The 15990-nt window shown below is 40.5% G+C and overlaps 1 protein-coding gene across 2 annotated transcripts; it reads left to right on the top strand.

The window, feature by feature from the left end:
* The first annotated feature begins 574 nt into the window (after positions 1-574).
* Positions 575-12986, top strand: Smndc1 (survival motor neuron domain containing 1). 2 transcript variants are annotated; one of them, XM_005352470.2, is made up of 6 exons: positions 575-712; positions 1869-1988; positions 7072-7214; positions 7794-7955; positions 10504-10657; positions 11551-12986. In XM_005352470.2, exons 2-6 carry the CDS (start codon positions 1869-1871, stop codon positions 11686-11688), a joined length of 717 nt encoding a protein of 238 aa, XP_005352527.1. In that variant the 5' UTR covers positions 575-712; the 3' UTR covers positions 11689-12986. The 2 variants fall into 2 exon arrangements, with proteins under 2 accessions (XP_005352527.1, XP_013203633.1); XM_013348179.2 differs by lacking the exon at positions 575-712 and adding an exon at positions 5043-5231 and having other exon boundaries at positions 1868-1988.
* The last annotated feature ends 3004 nt before the right edge of the window (positions 12987-15990 follow it).

Raw genomic sequence — 15990 nt, 5'->3', positions numbered from 1 at the left:
ATTGTCGAAGCACCTCAAACGGTCATTTTTCCCATGCCATCGCTCCAACGCCCTTTACTGCTTTATTTATCTTCTGTACAACAACAAAACAAAGCTTCCCTTCTCTTGACTTACAGGTTCTTCAGGTAGCCCTAATTGGCCTGACACTCGCTAGGCGGACCAGACTGGCTTCAGATCCACATCCGCCTGCCTCTTGCCTCCCCGGGCTGGTAGTGAAGTCGCGCCTTCACGCCCGACCCGCTCTCGGAACTAATCCCCTTCCCCATCGCCGCTGGCCGGAAAGGCTCGCGAGTCTACGCCCCCACACTAGCGAGCCACTCGCCGCTCCCACCACAAGGCGGAACTGACGTAAGACGAGCCGGCACTCTGCGCCTGGCGCAGCCCAAACACGTCACTTCCTGCCTATTAGGCCCGACCCATTCCGCCTTCCGAGGCCGCAGACGCCAGCCGCTTAGAGGACGCCTGGAGTCACGCGACCCGAGCGCACGTTCGCGAGAGTTTGTTGGCATCGCGAGATCTCCCTCGCCTTGTCTATTCCTCTTGCCTAAGCCCGGCTTTTCTCCCCTCCCCCCCTCGGCGCTGGCGGAGTTTTTCCTTTTCCGACCGAATCTTCTCGTCGTCGTGGCGATTTTCCCTGCTGCAGCTGCCCCTGCCGCCGCTGGGCTCGCTTCCCCGGCCCCTGCCCGCCGTCCCGTCCCCAACCCCGCCCAAGGTAACGAGCCTCTGAGGGAGGGTCAGGCCTCGCCGGGGCCTCGGCCTGGAGTTGAGACGGAGCCCGGGAGCCCGGGCGCCGGCCTCGCAGCGGGGTCCCGGCGGGGGCCGTCCGTGGAGCCGGCTGCTCGGTCGCCCCGAGTGGGCGACCCTGGCCGGCGGGGAGGCTTCTGCGGGCCGAGGCGGCGAACTTGGCTGTCCTGGGGAACCCGGCGGGTGGGGGAGATGCCCGCGCCCTTCCGAAGAGGTCCACTGTGAGGATGCTGGGCTCCGTCGTTTCCATGGGAGCCGAGGCTTTGAGTTTCCTGGTCTGACATGATGGACAGGATTATGGCGGGCTTTGGAGTTGCTGGGTGACCGGGAGGAGAGGTGCCTGCCTTGTTTGAACCTTTCGGACTGGAAGCGTCTCTCCGGATTCCAGGCTTCCGGTGGACAGGAGTGTTCCAGACATGGTCCCCAGAGGACCCGTATGTTTGCGTGCACTCTCAGGGAGGGTTTAGCTGTGTCTCACTTTGTAGGACGCTGAGCTGAGTTTGTCGAAAGGCGGATTTCTAAGATGACCTATATGTGAACAGTGTGTGTTTTGGGGAACTACGCACACTTACAGTTGAATGGTAAAGAAAGGGATTTGTGTAGTTCCATCTGACTTTGGAAGTCCGTGCTAATTTTTCTGATTTTTGACTTCTCCAGCTTTTAAGAAGTACGTCGAAGTCTTCATTGTTGAGCCCCACACTGCCTTCCTAGTTCAAAGAAATCACTTTTTTTTCTTGTAGCATACTGTCTGGGAGATCTTTTTGTATAAAATTTATCTGACGTCTTTGTGATTTATTGCTTTGAAGTTTGTGGATTAGCTAAATCTGAAGAAAGTAAGAATGAATAAAACTTCTAGTTGGGAACAAAAGTGATTAACTTAGGCAAGTTAGAGGACCTTTTGGGGGGGGGGGGGTTCGAGAAAGGGTTTCTCTGTGGCTTTGGAGCCTGTCCTGGAACTAGCTCTGTAGACCAGGCTGGTCTCGAACTCACAGAGATCCGCCTGCCTCTGCCTCCCGAGTGCTGGGATTAAAGGCGTGCGCCACCATCTCCCGGCTAGAGGAACATTTTTGTAGCTCGATATTTGACTTAGTTTTTGTATGGTCTTTGCTTTTCATTTTTCTCAGATGTCCGAGGATCTAGCAAAACAGTTGGCTAGCTACAAAGCCCAACTCCAGCAAGTAGAAGCTGCTCTTTCTGGAAACGGAGAAAATGAAGATCTGTTGAAATTAAAGAAGGACTTGCAAGTAAGTATAGGTGTATTGTTGTAGCTGATGCTGTTTGAGAAGAGTATTTGTCTTTTTCAAGAAGGCACTCAGAGCACCTATGAAGATGCTCCCTATTTGTGTAATATATGTACACGTGTATACAGACACCGAGGCTTCTAAATTTGCTTCCTCCATTTGGTGTACATCAAAATGAATGAAACACTCATGGGTTTATAAATCTTGTGTGTGCTTTTAGGATTTCACGATAAGCCTTGCAGCGGTTTAATTTTTTTTAACGCGTTGGTGAGGAAATGTAGTTGAAAAGGTAATACTATTAGAGGGGGAAGTTATCGCCAGATTAAGGTCCTTTTGATGACACAGGATTTTTTTTTTGTTTTGTTTTTTGGTTTTTTTTTGTTTTTTGAGACAGGGTTTCTCTGTGGTTTTGGAGCCTGTCCTGGAATTAGCTCTTGTAGACCAGGCTGGTCTCAAACTCACAGAGATCCGCCTGCCTCTGCCTCCCGAGTGCTGGGATTAAAGGCGTGCGCCACCATCGCCCGGCTGACACAGGATTATTCGAAAATGAAATGTGGCCTTATTTTTCAACACTCATGGAGTATACGTTTTATAAAAACACATCATGATGTGTTTACACAAAATGTGTATGGAGATAGCTCTCTGTCTGGGTGGGTGGGTGTTATGTAAGTGTTTGAACTGAAGACTTGACTTTGTAGTTATTGAGCCTTGTCTAAGTTGGACTGGTGTGAAAAGGCGATCTAACTTTTCATGGAAGATAGGAAGTATGAAACTTGGAAGGACATGTCCCTAAGGGCTTTGGGACAAACTCAGTCTCTGTTGCTTCTTAGAACACCAGGTTAAGAAAAATACTGTATATATTTTGTAAATATTGTATATTAAAATTTTGATCAAAAACACCCATAAATTTCTGAGCCTGATCCTTTAGAGATTTTCAGGGTGTTTTGATCTCTACTTCTTCTATGTCCCGTCTGATCAGTCCTTCCTTTATCTTCTTGATGGCCATTGATACCATTGGGTTTTGCTAGCTGTATACACCTTTAGGAAGTGTACTCAGGGAGCAGAAGAAGGCAGAGCTCTGAGTTCCAGGCCATCCAGGGCTACATAGTGAGACCCTACCTCAAAACAAAAAAAACTCCACAAAATTTCAAGTACAACTTGAGAGGGCTTAATAGATTTGGGATTCTGAAAGATCTCATTTGTAATTTAAAATGACTTGAACATTTTCAAACTCTGATTCTAGACTTAAAATAGTGTAAATGTTGTTTTTTTAAAACAAACTATGTTGGATAATTTTACTTTAATAAGACTCTCCTTTGGTTATAGAAGCCAGGCTAGTGGGGTGCATGTGCCCTTCAGTAAGAAGAGGTGTTTAGAAGACACTTGCTCACACTCCCAGGGCCTCTGTAAACATAACCCAAGTGCTTCCTGCCTGCCCCTTTGATTTGCTCACCTGTACTGAGTATGAGTTGATGCTGAAGGGACAGAGGCACACTAACCTGCCCCGTCAGCAGAGGCTGACGTCAAAACAGTCCTGTCTCTTGGAAGAACACGTGTGTGCTGCTGGGCACTGGGTGCTCTATGAAGAACTGGTAGATGGAGAGGTGGGAGTTGAGTTTCTAGCAGCATTACCACCAGGTCTTTCTTAATGTTTCCAGGATAAATTAGAGTATGGGGTCAGCTATTTTGATATAAAAATCTATAGTGGAAAGTATGTAGGGAGAAACCATTAGGGTAAATAATAGTATTTACCGGAAAGGCTTATCTAGGGCTCAGTTGATAATAATAATGATCTGGAGGCTGAGGCTGTAACTGCTTACAATAAAAAATATCCTATGGTTCAATTCCCAGCACTGAAAAAGTCAATAAAATACAAAAAAACAAATCAAGCAGATTTCTGTGTGTTTGAGACAACTTTGTCTACCTAGTGGGTTCCGTGCCAGCTATGGTGACATAGTGAGACTGTCTCATTTTAAAAAAGAAAAAAGGCAAAGCAATAATGACTTTGAAGTCATATATCTGCGAAAGTATCCTTTTTTTTTTTTTTTTTTTTTTTTTTTTTTTTTTTTTGGTTTTTCGAGACAGGGTTTCTCTGTGGCTTTGGAGCCTGTCCTGGAACTAGCTCTGTAGACCAGGCTGGTCTCTGGCTCATTGAGATCCGCCTGCCTCTGCCTCCCGAGTGCTGGGATTAAAGGCGTGCGCCACCATCGCCCGGCAAGTATCCTCTTTTCTACAGCCAGTTAGAACAGCACTGTCTGGTATGGTGACTGTGTTCTTTGCTGTTCAATGGCACTTACAGCTACTAACCACACGTAGCTGCTAAGTAATTGAAATATGGCCAGGAAAACTGAGGAGATAATTTTTTTGTTTTAAATAACTACAGTTTATTAAATATTGGATGTTGCAGATTTAGAAGCTTAAGTACTAATAATACCATAAATATTGACAGGATAGAATTATTTGGCTAGTCTTCATAAGTTTTGTTTTTTTTCCCCTCTTATTTCATTATGAGAAGTTTGATTTTGGTTAGTAGGTATGGTTTGAACTGAAAACTATTGGAAGATAGAAGTTATCACTTAAGATTAGGTAAAATTATGAAAAATATTTGAATATATGCTTCCAGCCTGGTGGTTTGCATTGAAGCTAGGAACTAGCTTCTGTTTGGTAGAGGTCTTTTTCCACCCACTTGCTGCTTTTAGGAACATCCTTCTTGTTATTTAAATCTTGTTTGGTTGGGTTGATTTTCTTTCTTTTTTTTTTTTATTTTAAAGCCTGTGGCTTCTATGTTTTCTTTTGGGGTGGGGCTATCATAGTGGCTTCTAATTCCTATGTTTATTTTTTCAGTAAGGTTTCCATGTTTCTGTCTTTCATATAGAATAAAAAATTCTTTTTTTTTATTTAGAAGAGAAATAGGTATAGTAAAATCAGATTAGCTAGCTCTTTCATTCCCCAGGTAGTCTATAGTAATCACAAAACTAGTCAATTTATTAGGCTGTGTTGCTGAGTAAACTGTTGTAAAGGAGGCAGGGGTCAAGTCACTTGTCTCATATATTACAGTGGCTCTCAGCATCCCCGAAACGCCTTCCTTCAGGAAGCAGAGTGCTTGAGTGCACCCCCCTTGACCTGCTGATATGTAGATCACAGCACCTGATGCTCCTGGAATTGCCGATCACTGTAACTGCTGCCCATCTGTCAATGAAGGAGCAGTTCCAGAGCTCAGACTTGGGGGAGGAAAAGTAATTAATGGTATGTACCTTCAAGGACCCCTCATATATAAACCAGCTTCTTTAACACTTTGGTCCATACACATGTGAAGACAGATTGAGGTTCATTATGAATTACTGGGAGGGACGTGTAAGATGACAAGCGTTCCAGGACTTTAGAAGTAAATGCCCTGGATTTTCTTGTTTATAAGAAAGGCCATTGTGGCACAGGGTTTTGAAAATTATGCATAGTTTTTCAGGATTCTTTTCTTTGAAAGTGGTGGGGAAATAAATGTTCTGTCAAACCTGAGACTTCTTACCGGAGGTAGAATGCATGTTTGTGCTTTAATTACATCCCTGGAAGGAGATGCGAGTATTTAATGATAAAGACTTTGTGGGCTCTTGAGTCAGGGCTGTTGGTTTGTATTCCAGGCTCTAAAGATGGTTAACTGAGAACAAAATTGGGTTCTTCTTTTAGTATAACTATATTACTGGAAACTCTCTTGCTTTTTTTTACATAGAATTGTCTAATTAAATATTTGAAGGCACTTACATGATTTGCACAGGACCCTAGGTTCAATCTTGAGTGCTGCAGGACTAATGAATATAAAGCTAGGAGTCACCTCCTTAGGGGTGGGTTCTATTGGGTTTCAGCTCAAATCCAAGTCTTAGTAGCTTTTTTAAATTCACAAACTGACCTTTCTCTGGGTACTTAATATTCTTTTTTCGCCTGTCTGTCTGTCTTGTTTGTTTGTCTGTCTTGTCCTGCCTTCCTTCCTTCCTTCCTTCCTTCCTTCCTTCCTTCCTTCCTTCCTTCCTTCCTTCCTTCCTTTCTTTCTTTTTGGTTTAAGTATTGGTTTTTTAGAAGTAGCCAGGAAGATTTAGAATCTTTAGGAGAGGTAATAATTTAACTTCTCTTGGCTATTGAACCAAAACAATTATTAACGACACCTCATTGCATGCCTGAAGAAACTAAGAGTTTGCTTTTGCAATATTTGTCTTCAAACATAGAAAATGATGTTTTAAGTGTCACACTGTGGGAAACCAGTAGGCAAATTCTTTGAAAATCAGGTAAAATGTATGTCTGTATTAGAGTAAGAACGTAGCAGATAAGTAGTTAAATACCTGTTCATATTTTTGGCAAGTTTTTAGCGGCCCCTATCACACTTGAGTTGAACTAATACACAGAAGCCTGAATTAGAAAGTACCTGCCACCAGAGAGGCGCTGCCTGCCTTTGTAGGTTAGTTACATGCTTTTTCTTAAAGTGAAGCTGTGCTACTGTTTGCTAAGTAGGTGTAGGCTGTTTTAGCTCTAACTTGGTAATTAGTACTTAAATGAGGTGAAAAATTACTGGTTTCTTTTATGTTTTACAGTATTTTAATAGAAATTGGTATAAGTAGAAACATTGTGTGCTTAATGAGACTGTTTCCAGTGTTTTAGGAATTTCATAAAGGAGATGTTGGTTACACGGTTGATATTTCTGCCAAGTAATGCCCTATAAAACTGTAGTTGCATGGAAGACACATGCTGGTTGTAAAAGTAACCTTGAATCAGATTCAGTCTTTGATTCTCACTGTAGAGAAAATGGTCAGTCACAAAAGGCATTTAGAAGTCAGAAGTGGCTAAAACTTGTCTAGTTTTATTTCTTATAGTTTTTAAAGTTGAAGATGCCTATGTAGGCTTAAACCACAGTTTCACTATTTATTAGGGTATAGTGCTGTTCCTCAGTCTCTATGGATGTGAAAACAGTATTCTCAAAAGCACTGAGCTGTATGTGTAGCATACATAACTGCTTTGTGATATGAGAAGTGATGCTATAAAACAAGAAAGTAAGTAGTTGACAGTATTAAATTACAACTGTTACGGCTTTTGCTTTCTTTAGGAAGTTATAGAATTGACCAAAGACCTTCTGTCAACTCAGCCTTCGGAAACTCTTGCAAGTTCAGACAGTTTTGCTTCTACTCAGCCTACTCATTCATGGAAAGTAGGGGACAAATGTATGGCAATCTGGAGTGAAGATGGACAGTAAGTGTAGAAAAACAACCCTCTAACTATAACATGAATTAATAAGATACAATGGTAAGATGCTTTTATTCAGCTTGGACTACCCTATTTTAATCATCTGTGTCGGTAATGTGATTTATAACACTAGTGTAATTCTTGGGTGGTTGCCATTAACAGCTTAATTTTAGATTTAGTTTAAAATTTGGGGAGAAGAGTGGTTTGGATTCTGAAGGAAAGAAAAATGAATGGCTGTTTTCTAAAATATTCTGACTTGTTTCTCCTCAAGTTAAAAAGTGAATGCTGGTAATTTTATTGCGCTCAAGTGCATACATTGAAATTAATCGTTTAAGAACTAGCTTTTCTGAATGAGATTAAGTATAGCGAGTAGATGTGTAAGGGATTTTTCTGGCAAAATTTTTAATTAGGGCTTTTGATGTCAGGTGCCTCGCTTTAAACCTCTCATGATTTTGCTAAGAGGGCCGGCCATTCAATTGCAGAAGTTTATTTTAGAGACATGATAATTGAGTCACTACAGTATAAGTCTTGTAGGCTGAGTACTAGATCTTTACTCACCTGCTTACAGCCATGATATCTTTGCAGGTGTTACGAAGCGGAGATCGAGGAGATAGATGAAGAAAATGGCACTGCTGCAATCACCTTTGCTGGTTATGGCAATGTTGAAGTGACTCCGTTGTTGAACCTCAAACCTGTAGAAGAAGGAAGGAAGGCAAAAGAGGACAGTGGCAACAAACCTATGTCAAAGTAAGCGACTTCTGTTTCCCCAAGACGGGCTGGCTCACTGTATGTCACAGGCTAGCTTGTAGCTTGTGCTCCTTGGTCTTACCTCAGTCTTTTGAGTATTTGGGTACTTAAGCAGCAAGTGCTTAGGTTACATTTGGCCAAAGTAACTGACTTTAATGTAGCATTTTAGGGTTTCCCATTTAGGTGCTTGAAGTAATCTGCAAAGATAACTCATTCAGGCTACGTTGGAGTGAGGTTATAACACTGTTTAACATTGTTTTACAGATAGGCAACATTGGATCAGTATGTGTGCCTAGGTAAAGTGGAGGCTATACTGATGTATTCAATAAAGAGGGCACTACACTAAGAATACTGTATTCCTGTAAGTCGGGTCCTGGGCTAAACCACAGTGGAGACTGCCTTGAGCCTTGTACCTGCTGAAGCTATATTCAGAAAAAAAACACATAAGGGAGTGTCTTAGGGATGGGGATGTAGCCTAAGTGTGGAGCCTTTGCCTAACAAGTATAATTGTACCTAGTACCACAAAAGTTGTTGGGGGGCGCATAAACAGTGAAGTATAGAAATTGTGAAGGGACATAGCAGTAGTTTTAAGGGGACCCAAAAAAAAGATACCATGGTTACCAGGACAGTTTCCATACGAAAATAGCATCTAAACTAATAACTTGAAACAAGGATTAGCAAAGTAAACAATGACATTGGATATATATGTTGTTTGCCTGACCCATCGCTATAGTTGATGGTAAACAAACTAACATATGCTTCGTGTGAAATAGCGCGTGACAGCCTTAGCCTATTCAATTAAATCTCTGAAATGCCTGGGAGGCACGTCTTATTCACAGAAAAAATGTGGCAGGTACAGAAGTAACAAAACCTTGTGGTTAAAAACCTGGGGCCAGAAAGTAGAAGTTATTAGATAACCGCAGTCAAGGTCAGCACTTGACAGCCACTTCTGAGTCCCTCTGCTTATTTGTGCATGAGTGCAACCTTACTGCCATCACTGCCTTGTCTTGTCTCCTTCCTTCCTTCCTTCCTTCCTTCCTTCCTTCCTTCCTTCCTTCCTTCCTTCCTTCCTTCCTTCCATAGCCAATAAATATGTCTATGAATTTCCAAAATTTAAGTTGCTACGTAAATGTTCTTGAATTTTGAAAAATACCATTTGTTAAAATAACATTTAAACACCTTGAATAAGGAAATCAGATTGTAAAATCTTGTTTAACCTAATTTGTTTTATTCTTGCCTTCTTATAAGGAAAGCCACTTAGCCTCATGTTGATGGTTATTTGGTACAGGGGAATCAGGATCTCTTAAAAACCTTTCTTTTCCTTTTGTCAGTTCATGTAGGCAAGCAGAGTATATTGGTAGCTTAGGCCCTGGTTCTACTTAGAATCCTACGTGTGGACACCCAGGGTTTTGCTGTTGGTCATCACAGAGAATGCTGGTTGTGCCACTCTTCCGATCTCTTGCTGTCTTCCTTCAGTGTTGATGAAATAGTTTATCTGCATTAAATTACTTCATACACTTTCCCAAGTGTCACATATATTTCACCAACTGTATTTTTAGAAATTGGTAGAGTTAGCCAGCCATTAAGGTTGATTTTTGTTTCTTTTAGATGGGTTTCATGTGGCCTAATCTGGCCTGGAACTCTATGCTTAGCAGAGGCACAACTTAAATTCTTGATCCAGCTGCCTCCAACTCCCAAGTAGTAGGGATTATAGGCATGAACGTGCATCAAATATTCATATTCCTAAAGCACAGCTGGCAAAAACGGTATAAAACATAAAAACTCTTGGTTGGAAGATTTGTTTTACAGCTGAGTGGTGGCTCACACCTTTAATCCCAGCACTCAGGAGGCAGAGGCAGGCAGATCTCTGTGAGTTCGAGGATAGCCTGGTCTACAAAGTTAGTTCCAGAACAGCCCTGGCTGTTATAGAGAGAAACCCTGTCTTGACAAACCAAAAGAAAGATTTGATTTACGTTGTAATAGACCTAAGTGGGGTTTTGTTCTTTGTCACTTCTGGCAAGTGTTGTGTCTGCCTTCTTTTATTAAAAAAAAAAAAAAAAAAAATGTAGTACTCAGTGAGTGGCGATGTTTGATTTCTATTTATTTATTGTGTGGATTCATGTGTGCACTACAACATGAGTGGAGGTCAGGGACAACTTGAAGGAGTTGATTTTCCTTCTGCCTTGTGGTTCTCAGGCTCAAACTCAGCTTAACTCATGAGGCTTGGCTTGGTGGCAGATGCCTTTACATGTTGAGCCATCTCTCTTTAGCCCTGTTTTTATTTTTGTATGACAGATAGCTCTGGCGTATCCCAGACTGATCTCCAGCTTGTCAAGGAGGACTTTGGACTTCTGATCCTCCTGTGACCACCTAGCATTACAGGCATGCTACCATACCCAGATTTTGGCATTGTTTTTTTTTTTTTTTTTTAATGAAAAGTTGTACTTTCGTTAATAAATTAGTATGTAAGTTTCACTTTTGCACCGTTACAAAGAAGTGATATTTTAAGTTTTAATTATTGACATTTATGTCCTGGTTTTCCACACAGAAAAGAAATGATTGCCCAGCAACGTGAATATAAAAAGAAAAAAGCTTTGAAAAAAGCACAGAGAATAAAAGAACTTGAGCAGGAAAGAGAGGACCAGAAGGTGAAATGGCAGCAGTTCAACAACAGGGCTTATTCTAAAAACAAAAAAGGCCAGGTTGGTATATCTTTCATCACGTTGTAGATCTGAAAGTATAGCTGTCATTACAATAACATCAAAATGAAGAAAGGAGGTATAGGTTTTCCAAAGGGCACAGTTTTAATCAGTTCTTGACTTAAAATTCTTTTAGGTAATCATTAGCCACTTTCTCTGATAAACGAGTTTATATCAGAATTTTTTTTTTTTTTAAAGGGAATTCTGACTTCAGAATGAGCAGAGTAAAGCGTGAGATTGTTTTTTTTATTTATTTATTTATTATGTATGCCCACACGCCAGAGGAGGGTATCAGATCTCATTACAGATGGTTGTAAGCCACCATGTGGTTGCTGGGAATTGAACTCAGGACCTCTGGAAGAGCAGATGGTGCTCTAAAGCACTGAGCCATCTCTCCAGCCCCCTATATCAGAAATTTTTAAGACTGTTTGGTGCCTTCAAACTTCGCAGAAAATATGCGGAGCTCTGCTTTTTTTTTAAAAACAAACTTTCATTTTGAGCATTTGTTTAAGAACGCTTTTAAGTTCTCTGGGTATGCTTTGTTAGTTAAAAAAAAAATAACTGTAGAATTCAGCTACTCAAAATAAGGATGACCATAGCTTGGCTTTTCATTGTTGTCCATGCTGCCTCAGGATGTGGCTCTGAAAAGCAGTGGGACAGAGGGCACCACAGTGGACCTCACCATCAAATTCATACCAAAATAAACAGTTCATAGTTTAGGACTTTGAGAATGAAAACCTACAATCTTGAGACAGATAAGCTTTATATTAGTATGCAGTGATATTTTCTACAAAAGCCATACATTTTGTAAATATTGGAACTTGAATGTATTTTAGCATTAAAGGTTGAGATTTGGTTTCACACACTGATCAGAACTGGTTTTCTTTTGTTCCCAGGTAAAGAGGAGTATTTTTGCTTCTCCAGAAAGTGTAACGGGCAAAGTTGGAGTAGGAACTTGCGGAATTGCTGACAAGCCTATGACACAGTATCAAGACACATCTAAATACAATGTCAGGCATTTGATGCCTCAATAATGAAAAAAACTGTTGGATTTCATCTCTGCAGGGCTTTACATTTACCTTTTTATTATATTTTTCTAAAGGTAAATTATTTGCTAGATAAGTAAGGAAGATACATTGTTGTCATTGTTTGGCTTTGGTAGAATGAAACTTGAAGACATTTGATAACTGCTCTCATTTAACTTTTCATTACTACTTACCACAGTTCCCTCAGAGTTTGTTGAACAAGGCAACTTTTCTAGGTAGATGCTGCTTAAATCAGCACTTAGATGACTTAGTGTACTTCAGGCCCCTACTTAACTAATGTTGAGTAGACATTTTGTAAGTCCTAATTTGGAGTTTTCGGGTGCTTTGCACTTGATGTATCCCAGCAGTTCATTGGAACATCATGGCAAAATGCCAGCCTGCTAAAGATATCTTCAGTTTGATGATATCCTGGCCATTGTCCAGACAAACCCGAGCATGGGTTAATTTATAAATGACAGGGTTTAGTTTGAGGTTTTTCCTTGAATTCTTTCCTGGGCCTGTTAGGTCACTTCCACAATTGACTCACCTTGTATTTTTTGGTCATTGAGTTTGAATTTTATATTAAAAAACAAACCATGTGTAGGATGTGCTCCCCTTCTCTCGTGTTTATTTGGTGTTTTGTATTGTTTTTTTCTTTGTTGATTTTTCACTTGTGGTAGTGCTTCCATTTTTGGGGAATGTGTAATGTTTATATGGGAAAACAAAAAGCTGATGTATAGCCCTGTATACAATGTAGATACTATTTTTGTAAAAAAAAAAAAAACCAAGGCTAAATTAATGAACAAGAGTACTGAATGTTTCATGATTGAATTTTCCTGTATTTCTTGTGCATTAATCTGACCATAATTTCCCTGTATATTATGTTCATGTAGCTGAGTTTGTAATTTTTATTAACTAGATCAAGTTGCCAGCATTTGTTGGTATAAGTGAGCACCAGTTATCCCAAGTTGAGTTTAAGCCAAAAACACAGAAAGAAAAAGGGTCTTCCTGTTACTGGAAGAAGACAATTTTTAGGGTGTGTGTTAATTTCAGTTTTGTATGTTTAACTTTAATAAATAAAGTGTTTTTAAATCTCCAGTGTGTTAACAAAGGGGTGGAATCCATGGCTGCCAGCCTTGGTGTAGTGAGCCTTAGTCTTGTACACAGAACTACTACAGAAGAGAACGCTGCGTCTGAAAAGTGTTTCATAAATCCCTAAGAATTCCTTCATTGGGTATAAAAAATTGAATCCTAAAGGATTAATGGGTGTGTATGAAACTTTTTAAATTAAATTTTATGAATTTTGACTTGGTAAACTAAAATTTTTCTGACAGTGGTAAGGTAGAATACTTTTTATGATTTTCTTTATAAATAACATGACAGAAGACATGGTTAAGACAGAAAGGGGGCTTCTTGGGCTAAGGACAAGTAGTATTTGCCTAGCATGTTTAAGACCTTTAGTTAGTTCCCCACTACCAGGGCTTGGGGGGGGGGGGGAGTAGCGGAGAACTCCTAAAAGAAAGTTTTAAATGATGTAGTAACAGTTGCAAGGAAATCCTTTGAAAACACAGTAAAATGGTTTGATACTGCCTTGGCATGCTAGAACAATAACTGAACCATTCTGCCTTAAATAATGTACCTGTATATCTTTTCCTTAAGGGCTTTGTCTCAGAAAAGGAATAGAAGTAGTTTTACGTTTGTTCTGAAAATAGGTGTACAATATAGAATCAGCAGCTCGTGTCAGAGATGAAATGTGGCTCTTTGGGCTATCGTAGTTTTCCATTGACGATGTTGGTTTCTTTGGACTAAACTAAAAGTTATAACCCAGAAAGATGACCTGGCTATTACATGCTAAAGTTGAAAAGATTAGGACCACTTTCCAAATAAAGTGGTTATGCTCTCTGTATTCTAAAATTAAGTGGGAACCCTAAGTGTAGCATGTTTTGATACAAACTTTTGAGGTTTTTTTTGTTTTTGCTTTTTGGAGACAGGATTTCTCTGTATCTTTGGAGCCTTGGTGCCTGTCCTGGAACTCACCTGTAGACCAGGCTGTCCTTGAATTCACAGAGATCTACCTGCCTTTGCCTCCCAAGTGCTGGGATTAAGGCGTGTGTCACCACCGCCCCACAACTTTTGAGTTTAAAGCTGAAACTGACAAACTGAAATTCAAATACTGATTTGTAGCTCTTTAAGTAGGTTACAAGTATCTTCTTAAAGCTTGATTAACTTGAAGTTGACCTATAATAGTCCAAAAATTAGTAGCCAGAAATTTAACAATACCACAATTAGCAAATGCTGTTCTAATTAACATGTATGTAGCAAGACCTACAGAGCATATCAGAAGAGGAGAGACTCGAACCAGACTGCTGTTGGAACCCTGACTCCACTTACTAGCTCTCTGTAACTTTCTTCAAGAATCGGGCTAATACGTATTCAGAGGGAGGGACACTATCTGACATAGATTGACACTGTAAGGGTGCCTGCCATTTACTGTGGAATGACGGTGACTTCCTTTACTCAGAGTTGTAGTGCGACCATACATGATACTGCTAGTGAAATGTCATCAAGTAAACCCTGACTTCATTTCTACGCTAGAACACACTCAACGGGGATGTGGTGACGCTTCTAATAAAAACACAAGCAGTCTTGCCTGGGTATTATTCCAGACTTGCCCAGGCCAAAATAAGTCTGCTACAAACACTGTAGGTAATTTTGCTGTGCACCCTTAGCTGAGAACGAGGCTGTAGGTTAAATAAGAACAGCTTTGGTTTCAGAAGAAAAATTGAAAGCATATTTAGTGGCTTTTTTTTTTTTTTTGGTTTTTCGAGACAGGGTTTCTCTGTGGCTTTGGAGCCTGTCCTGGAACTAGCTCTTGTAGACCAGGCTGGTCTCGAACTCAGAGATCCGCCTGCCTCTGCCTCCCGAGTGCTGGGATTAAAGGCGTGCGCCACCACCGCCCGGCTTAGTGGCATCTTTATTAGTCTAATTATGAAGACTAGGTACCAAACCAAAAGGCGTCAAATTATTCTAACTCAAGCTTTAAAAGTACTTGTTGGTGTGTGTCCATCCAGTATAGTTTTAATGTGTGCTGGGTTTATTCCCTTGAAAATACCAACGGCTACCTCTCTTAAAATAACAGGACAGATGACTTTCTTACGACTTGGGTTAGGAGTTTCTAATTTACAACTAGACATTTCAGAGGTGAATAATATGTTGTACATCAGCCAAAAATGTACTCAGAGTTTGATTTGGCTTTTTGCCTAGCTTGGATAATAACTGAAATATTAAAATGGAAGTATGTTTAAACCAACAAAGTTTTGTATTTGTTTAAAATAATTATGGAGGTTCAACAGGTATCTGTTCAGTCGTATTATTTGTACTATGGAGCAGTCAGTGTAAGCAGTAATTTATAAATCCAAGAATATATGTAAACATTTTATCTAGGATTTCTGACTTGTAAATTGAAGAATTTTTGCTGCAATGAAGAGGGAGCACACCAGGCAATTCAAGAGCTTTAACAAGAAACAGTAACCTTGTTCTCTTTCCTGTTACTAGAAGTACACAGTATGTGTGTAGGCGAGATATAAGTGATTCTGAAAATGATACTACAGATGGGACGCTGTAAACACTTGTCCAGTCTAGCCAATGTATTCGCAAAGACACTTTCCAGGTCCTTTTCAGCTTACCTGAAGCTGGTTCTTTGTGGCTGAGTACAGTTCTGAATAGGTCTAGTAGCTGACAACTGAAAATTGAGTTAACAACACCACCAAATCTTAGACCTTAGTCGTTTAGTTCCCACAGTAAACACTGGTAGCTAGCTTCTGTGACCTTAGCAGTTTATCTTAGGAACACACTGTGAGTCACTGGAATATTTAATTTGTGTTACAGATTAGTCTTTTAAGAACATAGCTAAATGAGCTATGTTAAACTCATTACAAAGGTTGGCCTTTTAAGAGCTACTTTGTTTCTCTGCTTGAGGCCCATAGCCTCACTTTGCTAGTTCTGTTCTCCATGGTGAAACCCAGAAGCTCGTCCCTACGTCCTTCAACCTGTGTTTACTTTATACAGGTTTTTTAAAATATTAATTTATTATGTATACAATATTCTGTCTGAATATTCTGAAGGCCAGAAGAGGGCACCAGACCCCATTACAGATGGTTGTGAGCCACCATGTGGTTGCTAGGAATTGAACTCAGGACCTCTGGAAGAGCAGGCAGTGCTCTTAACCTCTGAGTCGTTTCTCCAGCCCCAGGTTTTGTTTTTTGAGACAAGGTTTCTCTCTCTGTAGTATGTGTTCTTTAGTTTTGTAGG

This window comes from Microtus ochrogaster, chromosome 8, assembly GCF_000317375.1.
Source record: "Microtus ochrogaster isolate Prairie Vole_2 chromosome 8, MicOch1.0, whole genome shotgun sequence".
Taxonomy (NCBI): Eukaryota; Metazoa; Chordata; class Mammalia; order Rodentia; family Cricetidae; genus Microtus; species Microtus ochrogaster.
This window is presented reverse-complemented; position numbering and strand designations above follow the sequence as displayed.

Excerpts from the sequence above, each read along its gene's own strand:
- Smndc1 (XM_005352470.2), top strand. The coding sequence starts at position 1,869 with ATGTCCGAGGATCTAGCAAAACAGTTGGCTAGCTACAAAGCCCAACTC. Across the intron at positions 1,989-7,071 it reads AATTAAAGAAGGACTTGCAA|GAAGTTATAGAATTGACCAA; the intron begins GTAAGTATAGGT and ends TGCTTTCTTTAG. Across the intron at positions 10,658-11,550 it reads CTAAAAACAAAAAAGGCCAG|GTAAAGAGGAGTATTTTTGC; the intron begins GTTGGTATATCT and ends TTTTGTTCCCAG.